Here is a 25,227-nt window from a genome sequence, read left to right as displayed (position 1 = left end):
TATGTTGCGCAACGTGTCCATTCATATAGTTTCTGTTGCATCGTGAGTCGTAATAACAGACAGGAGACTTTAACACACAGTTTAATGGAGTGGAGAGAAGCTCGCTGTGAATGAGATGTTTGTGCAGTAGCCTTGCTTTGGTCCTCCAGTGGTCTGTAGTCTTTCTGCTCTCAAGGCTGTTAGGCTTCTATTGAGATGAGACAAAAACACAACACAGATGGAGCGTTTCAGTGAAAAGGTTACAGCTGCCACTCATCTGAGCCTCCATGCATATGAACCATCTCTCTCTTCTCTCTCTCTCTCTCTCTCTCTCCCTCTCTCTCTCTCTCTCTCTCTCTCTCTCTCTCTCTGTGTGTGCCCCTTTTACACTTTCCCCTTCTTTTTATTTTCTTTCTCTCTCTGTCTCTCTCTCCCTATCTTTCTCTTTCTTTCTGACTTGCTTTCTGACTCCCTCCCCCTCTCTCTTTTTCTAATTCATTATCTCTCACTCTCTTTCTAATTCTCTCTCTCTCTGACTCTCTGTCCCTTTTACACTTTCTTTTTTTTATTCTCTCTCACTCTCTCCCCTCCATCTTTCTCTTTCTCTCTGACTTGCTTTTCCTCTCTCTCCTTTTTCTCTTTCTCTCTCTTTCTCTTTTTCTAATTCGCTATCTCTGACTCTGTTTCTAACTCTCTCTCTCCCTTTTACACTTTCTTTCTTTTTATTCTCTTTCTTTCTCTCCATCCTTCTCTTTCTCTCTGACTTGCTTTTCCTCTCTCTCCCTTCCTCTTTTTCTCTCTTTCTTTCTAATTCCTTTCTCTATCTCTCTTTCTCTCCCTTTCACACTTTCTATTTCTCTTTATTCTCTCTCTCTGTATCTCTTTCACCCTCCATTTTTCTCTTTCTCTCTGACTCGCTTTTTCGCTTTCTCTCCCTCTCTCTCTCCTCTCTCTCTCTCTCCACATTGTGTGAGTTATTATCATAACAGCCATCATTGTGCTCCATTATCTGTCATTTCTCTGATACTGAAAAGTGCTTTTCAGTGTTTTTCCTCTCTTTGTTAATATGCAGTCTCACTCAGTCTACTGCAGTTTTATTGTTACAGATTTTGTATTCATTTGTCAAGTTGTCCTTACAGGAAGGTGACTTTCCAGCCTTAATATTTCATACAGGTAACACTTTATTGCCTTGAACAAAAGGCTGGTATGTAATAATACAGTATAAGTCTTCGCTGAGTTGACTGTAGGACAGAGCAGATCTCTGACAGGCAGCCTGCTGATCTCTCCTTTAATTTAAATGTGTTTTTCTGTTCTCCTGCCATTTTAAAGAAAAGATCCATGCTGCGTATGTAAAGTGGAACAAAGAATGTCACAGTGGGCTCACCTGAAAATGCCCTTTCTCTCAGCCTGAACTACAATGACCCAACAGGCAGCAAATGACCTAATGTGTCCATTTTTCAGGTCTGTCCACATTCTTAGCTATTAGTAAATGCTAAAGCCTGTAGAGAGATCAGTCAAGCTGCACCAGTTAAGTTGTTATTACAGGTAATATTGCTTGCTTGTATAAGAAAAGAGATAAAATGGACAGATTACCTTTGTTGAATGACTGAGAAACAGTGAAAAAATGAAGTTTTGAAACAGAACAGTGTTCAGTGTCATCATTGCATTGTATCAGGTTTTTGTTTTTGTTTGGATCGAATAGTTTTTCAGAATTAATAAATGATGCAACCAGTAGAAATACTAAAAACATTCTTTGCTGTGTATAAATTATTGAGTTGTTAAATCCTGCAGTTCACTTTAATCATCCAGATAGCTAGAACTGTTATGGAGTTATTCTTTTTCTCTCAAAGCTTATAGTACGAGTCCACTTGCAGTTTTTTTTCCACCACATTCCGCCATGCGAGATCTCTCTGCTTGTCGCATGTGGGAGTTTCTATGTTGTTACTGTATGGAAATGAAAGAAAAGGAACAACAAAGTACTCATTGAAACTCATTTGAGACACCAACACATTTTCAGCTTTCTGCCACGCAGGAGACCATCTGTTGGTGTCTTTATAAAATATCATATCATAGCATCATATAATACAGGAAATCCAGACATTACCTTCTCCTCCATGTATAAAAGGGATTTTTTGTGACTGATGAACATCTGACGTCCCAGACTACTCTTGCCCGATTGGCTAGACGTGACGCAGTGTCCGCTCTCATTGTCTAAAGTTGACATCTGAACTTCTGATTTTCACCGCACAGCAAGGCTGCACAGCTCTCCATAGAAATGAATAGGATTCGGCGCAGCAAAGTCGCAAGTGAACTCCTACCACTAGGGACAGTAGTTAAAGTGTTGGTAAAAATTCAAATGCATTTTTTTTCTCCAAAAGTAGTCAGTCAACCAAAGCCTGAGGCTAATTTAGCTAAGAACTAATGGAAGCATGCCTAACCCACCTCCCTACCTACCACTTAGCATTGCGCAACCTCAAACAGTGGCTGTGTTTACATGCAAAGATTTTTGCCAATCTGATTAAATACATTCCGATTATAGATTCTCTACTCAACAATCTGATGGAAATGATGTTTACATGTGCACTACAAGTAATCCGTTCCAAAATGATGTGCATGCTATGAGTACCACTTAGTATAGATGTTACCATGACAACAAGCATCACATTAGTCCAGTCAGAGTGAGATGAGCAGCAGTGAGCAGTGCTTGTGTTTTTAATCACTTTAAAATGATGTCAGACTCAGGAAAACGTCCTTCACATGTCCTTATTAAAGAAGGCCGAGAGGAAGACGTCACGTTCTGAGACACATAAGCTGGACGTCTGTCCCACCGCCGTCTTTTAAAGTTCGAAGCATGAACTTCGTCTTCTCTGCAGACCAGTTTCTGCTCCGCCATGTTGAACGTTATAAACTTTCACTATGACGTGACTCACATGCTCAGAACGTACTTAAACTTTCCGATTGGGTATGTAATCAGATACAGGTGTTTACATGGTTATTATTCTTCTGTTTAATGGATTATTTACAGGGTTACCCACCTCATTCAATCAGATAGAAACTGTATTCTGATTGGCCTCAATCAGACTAGTCTATTCCGATTGAGCTGTATACATGGATGTATTCTATTCTGACTGAGCTACTAGTCAGATTATTAATGGATTATTAGGCTGCATGTAAACGTGGCTAGTGTTAAGTAATCTCAAATAGACTTGCCCATGGTTTTATTTATTTATTTATTCATTTATTTATACTGGAGGTGGGCAATATTGCAAAATTATTAGGATACCTCAAGAAATTTTCACGATACATATGTCACAAGATTTATTTTTTCAGAAATTTGATCAGTTGGAACAGAGAAAAAATAGAACCAGTAGTACTACATTTTGAAAAAATACTACCAAAAAAAATGAGCACAATGATTTTTATTCAATCTGTGTTGCACTAAATCCAGTTAAACTGGCCTAATTTTGCTCTCTTTATAGTGAAACATGAGTGTTCTACAAGTACTTTCGATATCCATCTGTTCAGAAAAGCATATTGTATTTTGACATAATTTATTACAATAATGATGTATATTGTGATATTGCTCAGCCCTTATTTATGCTATATTTTTCTCCATTTTAGTTGTGGCCAATCCCACTGGCTTGTTAAATTTCCTTCTGTTACACAGTGCTACTGTAAGAAGGTGAAGACTAGCATGACGCATGAAGCCCCCACAACTTTTCAAACTGCCTCTAACGCAGGTCAGCTCAGCATGCCAGGAGAAGAACAATTAAGTTATTACACTTTTACTACTGTTATATGGTTATGTTGCTGAATATGAGAGCTGCCATAAACTGTTCACGACGTATAGTGTAACAGTGTTCAAGTAAAGTGTTACCACATTCTCCACAAGAGGGCGCAATTAGCAGTCAGATAGCTCTATAAGAGTTTAGCTTCGCATCAGTGACACTGTGTGTCCTTCTTTGTCTATAGCTTCGTAATGCGAAACTAAAGACCTATAGACACCAAACCAGTTGTCTGATCTACATTTGGGAAAAAGAGGAAATCACATACATTTAGTTTTTTGTTTATTGAAAGGAGATTATGCCTATTATGGCTTTCTGGTTTTTTCTTACCTTTAGTGTGTTATGTAGTTTTTTGTGCATGTAAATGGTCTGCAAAGTTACAAAGCCCAAAGTACACACCAGAGGGAGTAACTGTCTCTCAAAGGAAGCCACTTTTCCCAGCTGACTGAAATGCCTCGTTGGAATTCCAGCCCTTTTCCTTTGTTGCAAGATGGCATCATCTTGTAGCTCAATCCTTATTGCCTGCCCACCGGTAAGCTTGGCATGCCCTCACACAGTGTAGAGCAACTACTGGAGGCCGGGAAGAGAACCTTTGTTCAGGTTGACCATTCAGAGCACACTGGGCTCACTAGGAAGAGGAGCTTAAAGACATAGGAGCTCTAATAGAGCGTTTCAGACACACGTTGAATAGAGATGTACAGTATGAGAAAAATAATGTTTTGGAACACTGAAGCATGTAAATTTATCCTAGTAGACCCCAAAAATAAAATTATGTTAAAAAAGAGCATAATAGGTCCTCTTTAAGTAAGCTCTCAGTTAATGGGCAGATATGAAATATTTAAATATTTAAATCTTAATTATTTCTTATGCTTTGTGTATAACAGAGTGATTTGAATCTGTGACAGCATTTTTCTAGCTGTGAGTCTACATACAACAGTTCTTTACATAAAATTGTGAATCTCAGGTGTTAAATCCTATTTTTATCATGTTTTAAAGGCTCAACTTGACTCCTCTTGTTTGGTTTAAGCCGAGTTCATTGCTAAATTAAGATTCTGACCGGCGATTCACTCCTGCTCTGATTAACGAGATAAACGCACTTGTGCCTCACAGAATACCGAGTGAATCCGGAAGCAGACACTAATGTGAGTGGATGACGAGGCTGAAATAGCGAGAGTCTCCATTTTTCACAGTGATTGGTATTACTCGTGACAGCTGCCGCTGCGGCCTTGCTATTTCAGGGTCCGGGATTATTATTAGATGTTCTTTTTCCTCTCTGTAGGAGGAGTTTGGTCGGGTGAACTTGTACTCTTATTGTGCTGGATTTGTAGGTTACACACAGATCGTTTCACGTCGATTGCCTCTGTGCGTTCGTGTGTTATTAGAATTGACTAAGGCTAATAATGTACCCCCACTGTGCGGGTCCACACTCCATTTATTTCAATTCCAGTTAAAAGGGCCATTAAGTACAAGTGATTAGTTTTTCAGTGTCACGAAGGGAAACAAACAAAACATTTTAGCAGAAAATTGCACAGAATCCTCAACAACTAAACTATGTAAATTTGTCAGTGTTTAGTGTGTCCTACTTTACCTTTATTACAGATTTTATTCATTTCTGGAGACATGCTTTCTGTTTTTCTGATATTTTTCCACACCTGCAAAGTTCAGTCTCAGAAGTTGGTTGTATTTTCTGCTTCTCGCGATCCAAATAATCCCAAGTATGTTCAGTGGTGTTAAGGTCCGGACTCTTGCATGGTCAGTCCATTATTTTGAGAACACCAGCAGCTTCTATGTCAAATTTTGTGTCAAATTGGCAATTTTTTTCTCTTCACCTTCTAATAAAAACACATCTTTTCAGACTCATATCATTGAGTTGTCTTCTCATAGTGGAAGGATGGACAGAAACATCTATGGATCTTCTCAGACCTGAAGCTATAGTGGAGCTTGATTTCCTCTCAAAGATGAAAGCTTTAAGTGCCGTTTATTTGATGGGGACAGTTGTGGTGGTCTGCCAGCTCTTGCATGGTTCTTATAAGTCCCATTTTTTCTATAGCTTTCAATAATTTGAACTTTTGGAGACTCCTATTTTTCTTCCTTTTATGTCCCTTTCACTTCTCCTTATGCAAGTGGATTATCTTGTATCTAATCTTCTCAGAAATATCTCCTGAAAAAATAAATACCTTGTACTGAATAGCTGTTTTGAATGAACATAAATAAATGAAGGGTGGTCTTAGACTTTTAGCAACACAACACAATCATGTTTTTGGGAGCTTCTAATCTTCTTTTTGGGAGTTCTGTTTTTCAAGGTCTGTTGTGGATAGTAAAGATTTTTATAATTAAACCTGGTCTTTCTTTTTCCTCTTTCTATCAGTTTCATTTGATTAAGATAACTTGGCAACACCTTTGTTCCTATATGACTTTCGTACTCAGTCATAGGTGGGCAAATTGAATGGAACAGCAAACAGTCCACTCTATTATGTCTTCCTGTTCTGATAAAGATAAATATTTGCTGGAGGTGAATATTATGCCGCTACTGGCAAACATCCACAAGAGAACTGCGTGTAATTCATGCCGGGTATGGACAGATGAGGTCATGATAAATATATTTCATTATGTGGACATGATTTATTTGATTTTGGATCACTGGTTCTGTTTGTCATCGTTCTTTTGAGAAAGCACTTTGACATTTCAGGTTGAGCTGAAACTCCCTGAAAAGACCATGTGAGGCCTTCAGCTTTGCCCTCTTTTGCCTTCTGTCTGGCTTGTGTGTCCCAGTCTCTCTTCCTCAGCTGGTCCACAGATTTCCGGTTTATGACAAAACCTCTTGGAGAAAACAGCTACACACTAGGATCCGACCGAGATGAAGACCGTTGAACAGTATTGATAAATAGTTCTGGTAACCGGTGGACATGACAATATTTACTGTTATTGTGGTAAATAACATAACATTATTTTACAGTATGCTTTTCTGAGCATGTCATTGGTATTTAAAGAGCACTGACCAACTGCATTTTTCATAACAAACAGAGCATAATTAGACCTGCTTAGTTGGATTTAGTACAGTGCAGTGTGTGAGGCGTATCAATAAAAATCGTTCAGAAAACTGAATATTGTGGAGAAAATGTTTTGAATTATAGTGATATATTTTTGCCATATCTCACACCTTTACTTAATTCTGACCAATATAATTTTATGTGGTTAAAAATTGAACTCCAACTCCAGTAGCTGCAGTGAAAAGATCATCAAATTGTCATGAATTGTCAAATATGACTGACATTTCTTGAACTAAATAGCAGAAAATGACAAAAGTCAATGAATAATATAGATATTGTAGATTTTAATTTTGTTTTTTTTTTTTAATTTTAACAAGTTATTGTCGTAAAAAAATGTGTTCGAATTTTTTTTTTGTCATTTTAAACATGAAATGTTTAGATTTACCAGTCCACCCTGTATTGTTGTAACAGATGTGAGCAGATAGCGACATTCTTTCTGAGCCTGTGTGTGTGATGTAAGATGTATGACCGAGTGACTCGCAGCAGTGCACACACACCATATTTTAGCGTGCTTTTCTTTCAATTTTTAACAAAAAAATGACGTAGTGCAGCTTTAACAGATGAGTTGATTTAGGTGTTTTTAAGCAGGAAAATTGCTCAATTTTGGGGGGAAATCTGGCTCACCAGACCTGGAGTTCCCCTACGGCTGCTCTACAGAGGCAGAGAAACAAGCATTATACTAAGAAATGATGAGATCAGAGAGTGTTTATTCATTAAATATAAAACAAGCCAATAAATACTGATGCTTCGTTAGACTTTTTTGCTGATGTTGACCTGTAAAGGATGTCAGTATTGGCCGATATTATTGGTCAACTGATGCATCGACTGAACCTTTCTACATATCACCACATCATATCAGCACACAAGTCAGTCACTGATCTGTTCTCGGCGGGGGCGTTATAATGTTAAAAGTAGGTCTGAGACCTCCATTGGATCTCATTCCTCTTCCCTCAGTCAAAGATGAAGGAGGTTGCTAGGCGACTGTTAATTGAGGGGAATGCGAGCAGTTTCCCATGGGCAGAATAGAAGCGAGCGAGCAAGTGGTGGAACTGAAGAAGAAAGGACGAAAAGGGGACGGACGCTCCATCCTGTCTGCCTTCTCGGCTCTTCTACCTGTTCCACAGCACACAAAAACTGTTAGTCACACACAGCGCGAGTGTGAGATCACATCTCAGCTCGAATGAGCAGCATGCCACACATCACTGCTCCGCTAAATGAACCTTTGTTATTCAGCGACAGTGAATACTAGAGGAAATGTATTCTTAGGAGGCGGAGGAAGTGTGCGGTCTGTAAATGGCTTATGACATCTGATAGCGAAGGGCCACAAATACCTAACCATCTCTATATACTGTGTACAGCCTTTTTCCAATCTCTGGATGCGTAGCAGAATTTCTGGGCCGTTAACAGCATCCGAGTCTCATCCTCAGATGCTCTGTCCACAGTAGTATATGGACCATCTTATATTTATTGTACCTTGTAAGATGACCACATATTGGGGTTTTGTCAATTGCATTCTGATTGGCTATCCAGACTACTGCCTTTCCCAGCGCATACTGGCTGGATTGTTTTCTAAAATGAAGCTTTTAATGAAGCTAGCAAATGTGATCCTGCTGTTTGCAGAAACCACTGTTTTATGTGGGTCTGGTTTTGTTGTAGCATTGCTTTGACTGCCCCTACATTTTGCAAATCTCCTCTTCCTGACAGTTCTTTTGTCCACTGTTCTTCATTTCAGTGAGTTCAAGAAGAATGAAAATGTTCATTCCTTACTACGTGCTCCTCGGTGTGTACACAAGCAATAATGTGTTGCTTCGTTTTTGGTTGTGATTATTCCCTGTAATCCCAATATCTGACTGAAATGGGAAAATGTAATTATTCTTATCAGTAAATATTGTATCACCCCTCTGTAGTGCACTTCTGCTGGCCATTTTAATGGAATGATTTATTGGAAAGCTCATCAGTTATTGAAGATTAGAAGCAGGCTGGACGGCCTTGCAGTGTGTGCTTGCTGTGTTTCTTTCTTCTAGCCAATCTAACATGGCTGGGTCACCTTGAGCTTCAGCTGAGCTAGGGCCAGATATGCATACCTTTAACTCCATCCAAACCACTCTGGCCTGGGCCGAGAGAGCCAGGCACATGGGGCGGGATGACCCATGATGACATGTATGTGTGTGTAACTGGATGTTAGGCTTAAGAGCTTTCACCTCTGCTCTCGTAACTCCAAAAGAGCTCAGTCAGAGCACTTGTTCTTAACTGTAGCCGATGTGCTACAAATATAGCATCAGGATACCTCAAGACATTTCCACGATACACAATATGTATCACGATTTGTTCGTTTGTTTGTTTTTTTATGAGGTTTGCCAACCGGTTGGAACATACAAAATGCACAAAACAGTAGTGCCAAATATAAAAAGGATATGAACAGTGATTGTTTTAAACCCTCAGTTTGCAACAACTTTCTAATAAAGAGCTGAATGACCTTCTTTCTATCTCTGTGATTGAATTATGCAGAATTTTGGAAAATAATTGGAATGCCCTTTAAAAAAGTAGCATAATAGGCTGATATCCAGCTAAGTACTTCTTGCTATGCATTTCCTGCACTAACTATACACTGGATACTTACAGGCTCTCTATAATTGGTCTAAACCCGTGCGGTTGATCAGTGTTCTCACTGTTTCTGGTTCTTTAGTAAAGAATATAGTTCTATAAAGATCCCTGAACACTTGCGTGATTAAGTGGGTCTTTGCATAATAAGAGGGTTATCCGGAATGTGCTGTAGATGGTTCTATGGTTTAGATGGTTTCTGAAAACGTTCTATATAGCACCCAAAAGGTTTCTTCTATTGTTAAAATGTCAAGCTTGTAACAACAGAAGAACCCTTTTCAAAAAGGTTCTATATAGAATCATCTATAGCACATTCTCCATTAATCTCAAGAACCCTTTCTTGATTGAGTGAAACCTTTAATCATGCAAAGGGTTCTCTGAGTGTTCAAGGTTCTTCTTTACTAAAGAACCTTTGAAGAACCATATGTTTTAAGAGTGTACGAGTGTGGACGTTATCAGTGATATCCTCAGAAAAGCATACTCTGATGTCATTTATCACAATAACAAGAAGATATATCATGATATTGGTCATCCAGACTTATTAAACCACATTGAGAACAACTGATTTAAGATTCCAGTACATATCTAGGTGCAAATACAGATCCAGTGTTGTAGAACAACATTTGTTTAAGCAGGGCTGGAGGTGGCCTTCGTGTGAAGAAATGCAGTTGCACTGTATCATAAGATGGCTTCTCATCTCTGGAGTGTGTGTGTGGTGGAAGATGCACTGGTCTTTACTAATGAGATCATGTCATGTGTCTAACAGCTGAGGATCTGGTAGAGTGCAGGTCTGTTCTAGGGCTGCACAATATGGACAAAAACCTGGTAGTATGACTGTATCACTGTGTGTTGCAATTGTAACTGCAAAATGCATCAGTAAATCAATAGAACCTTGTTAAATACTGGCCTGAATTACTGTACTGTGCAAAATACTGTACTGTGCCTTTACTCAGAGAAGGAAAAAATGATTTTGCAAATCAAACAAAGAAGCTGCTGGTGTTCTCAGAATAATGGACGGTCCACCCCAGAGCCTAGATGAATTTTATTAGGGCTGGGCAAGATGAGAAAAATATCATATCCTAATATGTAAAGACATTTTTACAATAGATGATACTTTTTGCAATATTTGACACAGACACAGTGCACTAGTAGTGCCACATTTAAAAACTGCCATCAAAAATTCATTCAGCTGACCTGCACTAAAACCAATTAAACAAGACTGGTTATGTCTTCTTTTTAAAGAAACATGCAGTTGGTCATACTGTGTACAAGTACTCTTTATATGCTCAGAAAACCATATTTTGCAGTTTTTAAACCATATTTTGTTGCACAAACTTTATAGATAAAAAAAACCTGATTTCTTGAAAAACAAAGTCTCTGGAAAAGAACTGAAACTGTAATAATGGCAAATGATAAATAACTAAATACTGAAATAAATATTATATTAAATATTGTACTTAGTTGGCTTTTGTTTAATGGTTTGTTAAACATATATTCTACTTTTTCCCTGATGCTGAAAGACGAATAACTTCTATGTAACACTTCTCTGACTTTTGCACAGTACTTTTGCTGGACTGCATGATTTAACTTGATTTATTTTTTTTGAAGCACTCAGAGAAAGACTCATCTGGAACTGTGACTAGTCAAGAAATTCATTTGCACACAATAAAAAAAAACATTTGGATATTGCAGCCTTATGTGATATCAGTGCAGCAAAGGCCAATATCACGATAACAAGTAACAGACGATATATGGTGCAGCAGTAGTCTGAGGCTTTGCTCTCAGTGCCGTTCCTCTCTTTCCAGCATTGAAGGGAAACAGTGCTGAAGCCCCTGTAACTGCAGTTCAGTCTTTTAGCAGTTTTAGCACAGACACTTGGTGTAGTTTGTGTACTGAAAACAGAGTGCTGTGAATTGACCTGATTTGTTTTGTTCTACATGAATAAAATATTACGTTAATACAAGTGCTGTCAGTTTACTTATTTTAGCAATAACTCAGCTGATGCCATATGTTTTATTTAACTGATGAACTTCAGTTCAAAGAGTTGTTTTGTATTCAGTGTAGTAACTAAGTAAGTTACCCTTTATTAATCACCTCCACATTTAACCCATCTGTGCTGTGAAACACCCACATACACACTAGTGAATGCACACACACACTAGGGGGCAGTGAGCACACTTGCCCAGAGCACTGGGCAGCTCTATCCACAGTGCCCAGGAATAGGGGAGCAGTTGGGGGTTAGGTGTTATGCCCAAAGGCACCAGTCATGTCCTGTCAGCTGTCATGTCCTGTCAGCTCAGGGGGTCAAACCGGCGACCTTGCGGTCACAAGGCTGGTTCCCTAACCTCCAGCCCGCAAATGCCCCCAGTAAACCCCAGACTTTAAAAAGCTTTTTTTAAAAAAATTCTTACACAATTCAACCATGAAAGTCATTCAGAGGCTGTTTATGTTGCTTTTTCTTTGAGACTAATATGTGTAAATGACCTCTTTTCTGATTGGCTGCCCTGTTTAGTGCCTCGTTCAAAACAGTCTGGGCTGAACTTTACCCTGAATGGGCAAAGCTGAACTGCTTTAGCCCGAGTAGGAAGATGTATGTAATTTAGTCAATTTTGTGACATCACAAAAACAATTCAGTCAGAACAGGCTTTTTTGTGGATTAGTGTTCACATATGGACTGTATGAACTGGGCAGTAAACAGTACGTTGTTTACATACTACAACTTTTAAATTTTAAAACAAGCAAGGAAAAGTCAGTTTTCCATGAAAGGGACCCTGTAATTTCCAACTTTAGGTTTCTGACTGATGTTACCTCTGCCTAGCTTTGAGTATCTTGGGAAATGTACATATTTTACGTTTTGGTAGGCGCAGTGCTGTTTGAACTGGCTTGAACTCGCTTCCAGTAATTTCTGAGTGGGCAATATGATTCATAGTGCTTGTAAAAGGGCTTATTAACATGTTGTATAATCTAAAATATGTAAATATATCGTCAGTGTCATATCAAAATCGCTTTTTTCTTTATGCCATTTGAAAACACCATCTGCACGTTATGTGATCATTTATGAAGAATGGACCACAAGAAACAATCCATCATAAAATCTCATTACATTAACATACAGTCAAATTAAGAATGTTTTTTTTTTTTGCTTCTTTGCTCTTATAAAGTTACCTTTTCAGAGATGAGAGATTTTGTTACAGCAACTATATAGTCCTGTTAATTATAGTCACAAACAGTTAGTTAACCTGTGCTTGAGAGGAGAATAGTTACAGATAATATGATTTTGCAGCTCATAGAAAAGTCCCATCTTATTTTTTGTTCACAGGTTAAGTAAGACTTTTTCCGTCACTGATTTGCCTATTTTATGCCAGTTTGTCCCAAAGACACCCTCCTCCTCCCCCATTCAGTCAGATCTGCACCCTGGTGACTCACATCTGATGATGTCACACTCTCCCGGTTGCCATGGCAGTCGTTATGGCAACTGCAGCCAAGGTTTCAAAAGCTGAGAGCCATTCACAGGTGCAAGTCAAGGGTTAATATTGATAGTTTAGTGCTAATTATTTGTTTCCCTCTGCTGCTTACACATCAGCAGTAGCTTTACCATCTGGCAGTGCAACCTTTACTCACACCTCCAAGCATTTCTTTATAGCAATAGGCTTTTTGCTTCCACAAAGAACTGTAGTCATACCTGGGTATCAGAATTATTAAAGAGCTCATATCATAGGAAACAAAATTTTATTTCATCGTTTTTAAATAGAAGAGTTTGAAGTAAGCACTGTTGAAGTTTCAAAGCATACCATTCACAGTCCATAGAGTCCTCCTATGGAAACTAAACTGGAAAAACAGTTTGTGATGTCCTTAAAACCCACACATTTACATGATCTGCATATTCAGCTTATAGTAATTTAGCCCCGCCCATTAATTTAAATATATATCAGGTTTATAGGCACTGTAACAAAAACAGCCTGTTTGGTTCTAAGGGTTAAAAAACAGGTTGGAAAGTGATCTTGTAAAAATGAATTCTTCCATCTACAACATGATTAAGATCTACTCACAATTTTTTAATCATGTTCAAGTCAGGAGACATGATGGATTTTGAGGTATGTTTTAAATCATTGCCCTATTGTAGAAGCCATTCTTTCTATTCTTTTCAGCTTCGGTTCCTTGACTGACTGTGACACATTTGCTTTCAGAATTTGCTGATATTTAGATTAATCCATTCTTCCATCTACCTGTGTAACGTTTCCTTTGCCACTGGCTGCCACACAACCCTAAAGTATAAGAGATTCATCCCCATGCTTAACAATTGACAAGGTGTTCTTTTCATCAAATACTGCTCCTTTTTTCTCCACCAACCTTTGATCATTTGGGTCTTTGGGTTCTATTTTTACTTCATCAGTTAAAAGAACTCATTTCTGAAATGTCTCTGGCTTGTCTAGATATTGTTTTGCATACTTCAGTTGTTGACTTTTGTGATGAGGTCGCAGGTAAGGTTTTCATCCTTCCATGTAGATCAGCACAGTAGAACAGTACATCACCATGCCTGCATTAGCTAAACCTTCCTGCAGGTCTTTTGTTGTCATATGGGGGTTTTGCTTTGCCTTTCTGGCCAGCATACAGACTGTTCTATCTGAGAGTTTTCTTAATGACATTTCAGACAGTGGAAATTGTGATCTGGACGCACTTTGATGTCTTTTTTATAGCCATCCTCTGCTTTGTAGGCATTTTTGAATGTTAGCACAAGGTTTGAAGAGTCAAAGAGTTTCTTACACTCTGGAACTGTCATCAGCCGACAATTCACAATGGCAATTATTGACCTGCCTGACCTGTCCTAACTAGTCAATTGTAGCCTAATGAATTAATTTTTTATTTTTTAGGTCAGAAAAATGTTGAGAGATTTCAGAGGTTGCAGGCCATTCATGGTCATGAAGGGTTAATATCATTAGCTTAGCTAACGCAAAAGCTGCGTCTTGCCACCATCTTTATTTGCATCTTCAAGCTTCAAAGCATAAGCTGCATCTGACAGGCCTTTGTTCGACTTCTGCTCGCTGCAGAAGTGAAGAAATGCATTAGCACAGAGCAGTGTGTGTGGAGCTAGCACACCAGCTGGCCGTGGTCATCTCTCTCCCACCCACTTCCCCAGCATGGAGCTGCTAGCTAGCTGCTTGGTGTTAGTTTGTTGTGTTGCTCTCAGTGCGACATGATATTTCAAACGAAGGTGTTTTTTAGCACCAGCCTGCTGTCTTATCTCCACTCCCACCTGCTGACCCACATCTCTCCTCGGAGGCCGTGACCGCCACAAAAGCGACATCACTGCCCCGCTCTCATAGATCTCTCCTGACAGCCAAGAGCAGCCTCCTCGCCAAAACAACAGCAGCAGTGGCTCACGCAGCGCGGCAGGGAGCTGCGGCGGCAGGGAGTTAATGTCACAGACTGACTTGCGTGACCTTCAGAGAGATGTTATGTGGCGAGAAGTCTGGTGGCACCGTGGAAATGACCCTGGCTTCTAGTGTGATAAAAATGACTTAATGCCCAGCACAAGTCAGTGCTATCTAAGCACATTGTTTTTGATCTGAACCTTTAAGTGTCTAGAGTTAGTACTTTCATTTTCTATACTCAAATGTAGTTACATAGTAATTGCTTACTTATGTAACGAATTACACTCATTCAAACCAGATTGTGTATCAACAGGTTTGAGTCTGCATTTTTCTGTTTGATGTCAAAATTTTGTCCTAACCGCAAAACAAGACTGTACATTCCACAATAACTTTTCATCAATTTCAAATCATAATAAAACCCACTTCTACAAACACAAACATAGTTTTAGTTGAAAGTTTAGAATCTGCTTTTTTGAAAGATTGTTTACCCTTGTTACAATATGCAATGATATAAAGGAGTGAAAATAATGAAACAAGATGTTAGGAGAGACGTATTGCATATATGGGTCACTTAAAAGGGTTTAAGGTAGAGTAGTAGTATTACTAGCATATATATATATATATATATATATATATATATATATATATATATATATATATATGTATGTATGTATGTGTAGATAGATAGATAGATAGATATCGCTGCTGTTGGAACAAAAGCTTGTATCTCCAAAATGATAACTTTATAGGAGAAGGAAAAAACACTTTACTTTTAATGTCAGTCAAAGGTACCAGAATTTTTAACAAGTCATTTTGGGCCATTTCTTCTGGACCATTCATCATGAAATTTACATACATAAAGAACAGGCATTTTCAAATTATGTCAAAAACTGAAAAACAACAAAAATGTAGATATAAGGTTTTGTTCAGACAGCAGCGATATAGGGTAATTATATATTTAATTATGTATTAAAAAAATTCTAGAGACTCCAGTACCTCGTTCACATATTAAAAACACGTAGACGTTTCAAGAAAAATCATTATATTCTAGAACAACTTGGTATGTATAACAACAAAATGTGGAAAAGTAGCACTCTGACATGTTTGCACTTTCACTTAAAACTGCTGTTTAGCCATGCACAGCGTCAGGAAAGGTAATAAAAGTGACACCAATACTTTTTCAATTGCAAATGTGCTCATTACTGTTGTGATTGTTCATCCCTCATAAGAACTACTGGCTTAAGACATTCATTATTAACTACTCACACAGTAGAAGCTGTTTAGTTTTGGGAAACACGAGTATGAGAGAACGTACGTTGCTTAAGAGCCTCATTAACACATTTGTTAGTTGTGAGAGCGAACGTTATGAGGAAAGCTCAGACTGAACTGCATGTCTAATGCACCCTTTACACTCTAAGGGCAATTATGGACACCTAAAATGTTGTGCAAACGATTTTGGTGTATAACTCACAAATAAAAATGCTTTGAAAATGTATAATTCACACTAATTACTGAAAATAATGTTGCTGATAAAAATTGCTAATGCAGTAAAAAAGTAGTCAAATACCAACTACTGGCTTATTTAGACTTAATAAGAGCATTACAAGTGCTCTGGATAATGACTAATTTACTCTTAATTACTGCTTAATTACCCACCACTGGATTAAGGCTTACTGAGCACATTAAAATGCTCTGGAAAATGTTTAATTCACCCTAGTTATTGCCTAATAATGTAGTAATAAGCAGCCAGTTAATTACCAGCTCCTTGCTTCTTAGGTATTAAGAAGCACATTACAAATGCATTATAATATGCCCCTATAGTGAAGTGCCCCCACCAGTAGTCTGTGTTCTGGGACTTCATCATTTACAAATTAAGGACAAAATAAATAAAAATATTACAGTATGTATTTCTGCACAGCTTGCTGCTGTTTTTTTCTTGTCCCAACTGCAGCAGAATTGTGTTGGGTCTCTCTAAAACGTGACCTTACTTTAATTAACTGCACGTCTGCAGTATTTCAGCTCGGAGGCATTGAGAATTGCTCAGTCAGCCTGATTTATAAGTAGCCTATTTGTCTGTTTTTCATTTTTTTTTATTACCATTTAATCACTGCCTTGTATAGCTTTCTTTTGCCCAGCGTGAGCGAGCTGAATTGCTGCATCATGTGTTTGCTCCCCAGGGCTTTGTGTTTTATGAATCTTTCAGGTCATAGTGACTCAAGTCAGAGTTTCATCGTTTACTGTAATAGGAGCTTACAGTAATAGTATATTACCCGCCGGCTGTATTCCTGCTCTGCTTTCCGGGAACAGCATACGTTGGAGGAGCTGTGAAAATTCATTGCATCATAGAGCGTAGTTAGAAGGCCTACAGCTGCTCAAGAAGCTCAATTGATTTCTCCTGTCTGATTTTATTACATAATAAATAGACCATATAACGTTCGCTTACTTAAGGTACTAAAGCTGTGTGGCCCATTGTACTCTGAGGCTGTTTGCTCATCAGATGTTTGTTTGACTGACTGACAGCTGAAAGCTGTATTTATATGGATCTCTGTGTGTGTTTTTCAGCCGTAGGTCAGTGCCCCCGCAGCCTGGACTGCGCCCGAGAGGGCCGCCACTTTTGCCAGCCCGGCTCGTCCCACTGCGGCCCCTGCCTGGCTCCTCTGGTGGAGAATAAGAAAGGGAAATGTGTGGTCAGGAGACGGAACCACTTCAGTAAGTATCGTCTAAAGTATAACCCAGTGTCTGCAGCCGAGAGGAAGACAAAGGAAGTGTCCCTGTCATGCTAGTTGTTTTGATCAGCAAAGTGCAGTGAGGCGGCCTGTAATGAGGGTTAATAAGAAGTTGTGTCTGAATACTGCAGTTGTGGACCTCAGCGCTAGTCAGTAAATCTACTCACACTGCAGATATACTTTGTATTCTGTTTTATAGACAGAGCTCATAAATATATATTAGGTTGTGGTTGCACAGCATTACTGTCATATCAAAACAGAGTGTAGAAGAATGAAGTATATCCTTAAAGAGGTTTTTGATGAGGAAGTGCTGGTGTGGTGAACATGTCACTGTTCTGCCTTTATTTTGAAGTTTTTTCTGTAAATATTTAATCACATAAAGGAGTAGGGAAAAAGATCTAATTTAGAAAAAATGTCAAACACTAATAGAAGTGACTGTGCCTCAATTTCGGCAGACTTTTATTTGTTTTTATAGATAACAGTATATCATACAGCACCAGAAATCACAAAACGCCACAATTATATCAAAAATTTGTAACTCTGTTTTTTTTTCATTTTGTTTATCTTTGCATCATTTGAAAATAGAAGCTGTCCTTTACATTGTCTGAACTTTCGTTAACAGAAATGGACCAAGATTACTTACACATATTTTAAATTTAGGTAAGTTGTTTGTTTCTGAATTTCTGTCTAAGCGTTGGACTTATCTCCGTGGCCAAAAAAGCAGGAGAGCTCAAGTGCCCTCCCCCTCTTTTAGTGGGCAGCATGGCTATTCTTCTCCGCAGTCACTAAGCAGAATGGTCACCAACATGGCCATTTGTTAGCTGATGTAACAGAATTGGCGGTTAGCGCTTTCCTCCAAGTGTGTTGAGCCCTCCACTGGTGTTGCTTTAGTAGCAGTTTAAATGGATACAGTGGTGCTCCATGTGTTTGGGGGAAGCCTTCACCCTCCCAGCATTGCGTGCTTGGGGGAGACCTGGCTAACAGGTGGAATTGGCAATTATTCAATTTTGGAGAAAATTGAGTCAAAAAAGAAAGCTTTTTTCCTAGAAACTTGCCATTTCATGGATTAGATTTTGTTGTGATACAGACTAGTCAACTTATATATTGCTGCTGTCCAAAAAAGTAATATCTCTGAAATGGTAACTTTAAAGGAGAAGGCATAAAAAGTTTTACTTTCAATGTAACTTAATGTAATGAGATTTTTTTCAAAGCAATTTTGGAGCATTTCTATTGGTTCGGTCATCATGAAATTTTGACACAATGTAAAAGAGCTGCTGTGCTCAAATGATATAAAAAAAAAATCGAAAAAATGGAGATACTGTTTGACAGACAGATGGTGATGTTTTACAGTAATAGGCAATGACATCAAGTAAAAAAAGAAATACAAAAAGACAGAATTTTAATTGAAAGCTAAGTTAAAGAAATATGTTTTCAGATGTTTTTTAAATATGTGAACTGAGCTTGACTGTCTAGTAAAAGATGAACTGAGCTCCACAGTTTAGAAATGTAAGAACTGAAAGAGTCTTTCCATGTTTTCTGTATTTTATGGAAGGTATTTGTAGAAGTCCAGTATCTGCAGATCTAAGATCACATGTTGGAACATAAACAGACATTCTGTGATGTAAGCGATGCTATAAGGTCATTTAGAGCCTTTGGAAAAGCTATAGGAGCCTGAAGCCCTCATACAGCAGATGAGGCATAGAGCAGACTAATTATTTTGACGTTCCTGAAGAAGTTCTAGTTGCTGGGACACAACTGATCCGTCATCTTGGTTGTTACCATGCCAATACCAGAAAAAACAGTGATGAGTCGAGTGAGTTCGGGTTGCCTCTGGATGTTTGGAAAAATTTAACAGAGGATGAAAAGATAATGTTGCGTTTTTAGCGTCTGAAAAATTTGCTTTGTGAGATGTTCAGTTGTACGCATGCTCTGGTTAATTTATTGACGTCCAGATAAAACGCAGAAATTAATAGCGCTCAATGGGTAAGGGCTTTAAAACTGTACTGAAATACAAACTGCAGCCACTAGAAGCAGGACTGAACACACTGGACACAGGCAGGCCAGCTTCACATGAGTGAGCAGCCAATTTTGAAACCTTGTGGTTATTTTTCTTTAAATATGCTTAATGACAACTAATCGACCTCCTTTTCTGTTACAAATGGATGATCATACATCCCCTATACTTTTAAAAATACAATTGCTACTGGACTGGCTTGCTACTTTAATTGTTTTAGAACCTTGGTATGTGGAGGTTCTTTAAACTTTATGAAAGCATCTCATTTACAAAAGTAATTATTTAAATAACTATCCACTGAATGGTTATTTATATAGCCAAAACTGGTTCTTCTGAGGCATCACTTTAAAGAACCCTTTGTTCTTAAGAGTGAACTGGTGTAGGACTGTGAATCAGTAGGCAGTGAACGTGTGGATGACAACTGTATGCTGATCCAGCACTCAGCATTTGTGGAACGTTCTTTCCAGTAAAGTGTAAAATGGTGGGATCATCGTCACTTTCACTATCATCATCCTCCTCCTCATGAGCCACATCGCAGTCATGCCCAACAGTCACCACTGTTATTATAACCACATGCTTTTAGATCTGACTAAGCCAAGTGATTCACTGTTTCTATGGCTATAATTCAGCATCAAGCCACACGGCTACGGAGCGTCTTTATCCTCAGCGAGGGAAAATTGTCTCACTAACAGCAATTTCATTTCTTGGTCCCTCTGTGTGATTTCATGTCCGATATACACAGCCCTATTAAGAGCAATTTAGCCACATAATGGGGTCTTTGGACAGCGCAGAATGACGAACATTTGAGTCAGAGCTGAGAGAAAATTAGGGCCAATAGTTCTGGGGTCCGTAATTCACTCTCCACATTTTTTGGGCTTGAGTGGAATTAATCCTGAAATCCACTAAAGTGACCACCCACTCACATATACTGCCTTATGTCTGCCCTGCAGTAGTTGGTCACTGTCATAATAAATATACATACAAGCTATATATTGTCACTGTTATAACAAAACCTTGTACTTCCTAACTTTTAAGAAGAAGGAAAAATGTTCTTGACTTTAGTGTATGTTAATGTGACAAGATGGACTATTTATATTGGTCCATTCGTCATGAGATGTTCACAAGGTGAAGGGCAGATGTCATTTTCAAGATGTGTAAAAAATGAAACCCAGAAAATAAATGGATCATCCTGCATGTCACAAAGGTTGCAGGGCTTAAAAAGATGCTTAAACTATTAGGCACAGCTCCAAAAGTCGGTATGTACACTTACACAGTTGAACTAAGATTAATTAATACTTTCCCCTCATGATTTCTCTGATTTTTCTTTTTTAATCATGTTTCATAGTCGCTCTGCATCTGTAAAGCAGCTCATCACAAAACCAATTTTCAACATTTGAGAAATCATTTTTACCATAAAACAATATTTTTAAGAGGTTTAACTTAGGAATTTGTATAAAACAGATTCAGGTTTACTTTTCATATCAACAACGTTATACTACATTAAAAAATATATATTTTATTTAGAAAATTAATTTGTCAAAGAGATTTTCGTCACTGGTGTTATCAAGACTCATCACATTTGAACATATTTTCAACTCTATTAAACTGCTTCTTTGGGTCGAGGCTCATCAGAGTGGAAGGCGAGTCACACTAGCTCACTATATTTCTTTAATTTATTAATAATTTTGTTTATCAGGCAGCACATAACTTATATGTGTCACCCGTGTTATGTGCTTTAATGGGTGGGTAATTAAAATTTCTCAAAATAATGTCATATATAATTTTTATTACTGATTTTTAATAGTTGGACAAGGTCACCTGACCACCAATGAGTCAGCCAATTTACAAAATCCTCAATTTTACCCAGAATGTCACTGGAGTCACAGTCACTGGTGTTATACCATATTCATATAACACCAGTGACTGTAAAATATGTGTGGGATTAAGCTCTCCTTTTTGCATACATGATAATAGGAGACATCAATAGACATATTAATGTCATTTAGTTTTGGGATGAAAGAAATTGATTTTTTTTTTTAAAGTATCCATCTGAATTCCCGCTCAAAATGGAGAATGACCCAAGTAATTTGTTTTATAGGAGAAAGAAAAGGATCTCAACTTAAAGGAGTGTTTGGTGAAAAATCAAATGTACCTATTTGTCCACTTACCCCAGTTGTATTTGATCAGCCACGACATGTTTGCTTTCCAAATTCTGCTTCTCAAATTTAGCGCTGGAGCTTCAAGGCTTATACTAGAAGTCAATACTCACCCAAATCTTTTCCATAAATACACCCCCAGAACTTCTCTCAACCTGCATCCAGATTTTTTATTAAGGTTGCGCAGACCTGACGATGTGGTTTAGACTGCAGTATGACTTGTGAACAGAAATTCGGGTTTATTTACAGAAAAGATTTGGGTGACTATTGACTGGATTGGATTGGATTGTTTGCCAAACTGTTCCTTTAAGAATGCAAGAAAGAAGCTTAAAAGCTTGAAAGGATTGATTTTGAAAATGAATATTGTTCCATTTTTTATGAGATGTTCATATAATGTAAAAGGCAGCTGGCATTTCAAGGTTTTCCCGCCATCCTTTTCTGCCATTCTCTCCTTCTCCCTGTCTTTTTGCTTTTTTCTACTCCTTTTCTTTCCTTCATGCTCTCTTTATCTTTCCCTCTCTCACTCCTTCCCCTGCCCTCTCTCACATCCTTGCTTGTCTCTCTCTCACACCACAGTAGTAAGGGTGCAACAGGAGGAGAGAGAGAGAGCGGGAATAGATGAAATGCAGCTTTGCGCTCTGCGTGCTGCAGTGGCTGGGATGACGAGCGATTCGCAGAGGGAAATCACGACTGCATACAGACCGCCTGCTCTCTACCGCTCTGCTCTTAACCCCAGCTCTCTTTCATCATGCGCTGCTGCTCAAATGTTTGGGGACACCTTGCCCTCTTTTGAAATTTTCTAAGTAATATTAATTGTTGAGTACTTTCCAGTCGGCCACACAAAGGTGCTATTTATTGGTTATCCTGATTGGGACAGAAATCTATGTTTGCATCTCTAACAGCTTTTCTGTCCAAACTGTTCTTAAAAGTACATGTTGAAAATCTTCAGGCCCAAAAGCGATTAAACGCCTGAAAGTCAACCTGCATTCAAAATGAACAGGGAAGCTGTTTTAAGTTGAGGTGCTGAAATATTTAGCAGCATGTATGTGACGATCACAGTGACATCATGGTAAATGCTGTGGATTGTTTCCCTTTTTTATTTATTTGGAGAGAGATGACAAGATACAGCTTCACTCGTATAACCACAGTTGATGTTCAACCTGCTGTCTCTGCTATCTCATGCTGGACAAACTGTATGAAAATAAGCTGAGCATCAACCAATTAGATTATTGAAGTGAAGCAAGAAACACTTGTGTCACACTTGTGTTGTGGCGTTGGTTGAAAATAAAGTTTTTAAAACAATATTAAGCTGCATCAGAGCACAGAACTAGCCTACAACTCCTGCTTTTGTTTGACCAGCACGCCCAGAGCTCCAAGTACAAGTTAGATGCCCAAAGTGGTCAGTAGTGGATGGAGAAACAAAATTTGGTCTCACTTTATTTGGATAGTCAACTACAGTCTCCTATAGATCATCTACAGATGTTCAAATTGTTAACAAACTATCTGTTGAAACTCTAAATTCTAAACAGTGGTGGGGTTAGGGTTAGGATTTGGACCAGGGTTAGGGCTAGGACCAGGGTGAGGGTTGGGTTTAGGTTTTGGGTTGAGGTTAGGGCTAGGATTAGAGCAGGTTTAGAGTTAAAGAAAATGATCGTCAATTTAGGAGATATTTAGTTGAATGTAACTTGAAAGTAAATTAAGTATCTACAAAGCATTTAAAGTGGACTATCCAAATAAAGTGTTACCCAGTTTTTTTTTGTTGTTGTTGCTTTTTTTTTCAAATTAAAATAAAAAAAATAAAAAACAACAAAAATGGATATACAGGTTTTTTGTATATATATATATATATATATATATATATATATATGTATGTGTGTAAACAAAAATAAAGAAGCACACATGGTTTGGCATCGTCCCTAAGGCAGCTGTTGGTTCAGTTATTCCCTCAGTTTTTGCGCAATATATAGGGACAGATGATAGTCAAAACAGGGCTGCAACAAAAACAGTCCCATGTGAAACAAAGTGCTTTGTGGCAGCAAACATGCATCGATTATCCCATTTACTAGCCACTAAAGAAAACTGCCCACTAACACATACAAAGCACAAAACCTTTTTTCAGTTTCTTGTTCTGAAAGTAACTGCTACTGTTTCCCACTAGACTGTAAAAAAATGGTGCACAGAAGTGCAAACACACAGCAGTACAGACAGCCAATCAGAGTGCAGTTGAAAAAAATCAGACAATTGTGGCCTTTTAGGGGTACAGTACATTTTAGATGGTCCATGTACCTCTGTGGACGGAGCATCTGTGGCTATTCACAATACCTTGCGCACGAGAAACGAAGAGGTTGGACCGTCCATTGCCTTCTGAAATATAGCGTAATATCTGAAGTGCAGAGCCAGGACTTGGCAGTGCCAGGGATTTCGACACATAGTCAATACAAATCAGCCGGCAGAGGTAATAAACCCTGCAGCAGTACACATTCAGCACACCCCTCCATCCCTACCTCTACCTCTCCTTTCTGCTGGTCTTCTCTCCATCTTCTGCAGTCTGTGAAGGTTTTCTCTGCTTTTCAGCCCTGCGGCTCTCTGATTATCAGCTGGTTCATATTCCTCACACATGTTCTCAGATTGTTTTGGCTCATCCTCTTTGTCAGATCGACACTGTGAAAATATTCAGCGTTTATTGTTTTTGTGAAAGATGTTAAGAAGCCTGTTTATGAGGCTGATTGGCAAAGTAAGAGTGTAAGAGCTTGTGTTAATACTGGGATTAATGAAGAAATATAAATGCTTTTTTTTTTTTTGCTGGTGATGGTAATTGTCATTCAGAAAAGAGAAATGTACTTGAGCTCCACATGCCTGATTTAATGAACAATCTTGGTAATTGAAAAGAGAAAAAAGGTGGAAAAAGCACACTCAGTTTCAGTGTATTTAGTTCAATTGCCAGTGTTGGTAAGTGACAAACTAAGCATACTGAGATTGAGAGGTTCATTTTCTGCAGATCCTGAGCTTATAGCTGATTGGATGGTTGGCAGCGACATGTGTGCTGATTGGATGATCTTTGGCCTTTGCCTTATACACCAGTTTAAACACTCTGAATATGTGGATCCAATTACATCACATTAAACCTCTGACCTCACAATGGACTAATTTGAATCATGATTCTTTAGGAAACCATGCAGTGTATTATAAAATCACAGATCTCACCGTGATTTGGTGCAGTTAGCATAGCGCGCAAGTCAGAGACCACCCTACTTTTATTAAATTTCCAGTCAAAACTGTACAAGTTATTCATTTTTCAGCGTGAGGAGACAGAAAACAGAAAACATATGTTTAACGGAAAATTACACCGAAGCCTCAACAATCTCATATATTATTTTTTCAGTATTTATTTGTGCACTTTTTGTCTTTATTATAGCTTCCATTTTTTCAGGAGCATTGCTTTCAGCTTTTGAAAGAAATCTGCAGGGATATTTTTCCACACCTCCAAAGTTCTGTCTTAGAAGTTGGTTGAACTTTCTGCTTCTCATGATACAAGTAATCACAA

General features: G+C 38.3%; 1 protein-coding gene across 1 annotated transcript in view; it reads left to right on the top strand.

The window, feature by feature from the left end:
- Positions 1 to 25,227, top strand: part of npdc1b (neural proliferation, differentiation and control, 1b) — a 47,205-nt gene that overhangs the window by 7,734 nt on the left and 14,244 nt on the right. Inside the window, 1 exon segment of the mRNA XM_036599136.1 lies at positions 17,350 to 17,496. Within this exon segment, the coding sequence (XP_036455029.1) occupies positions 17,350 to 17,496 (147 nt within the window).

This window comes from Colossoma macropomum, unplaced genomic scaffold, assembly GCF_904425465.1.
Source record: "Colossoma macropomum unplaced genomic scaffold, Colossoma_macropomum, whole genome shotgun sequence".
Taxonomy (NCBI): domain Eukaryota; kingdom Metazoa; phylum Chordata; class Actinopteri; order Characiformes; family Serrasalmidae; genus Colossoma; species Colossoma macropomum.
Note: the sequence above shows the minus strand (reverse complement) of the source record. Positions and strands in the feature narration are given on the sequence as shown.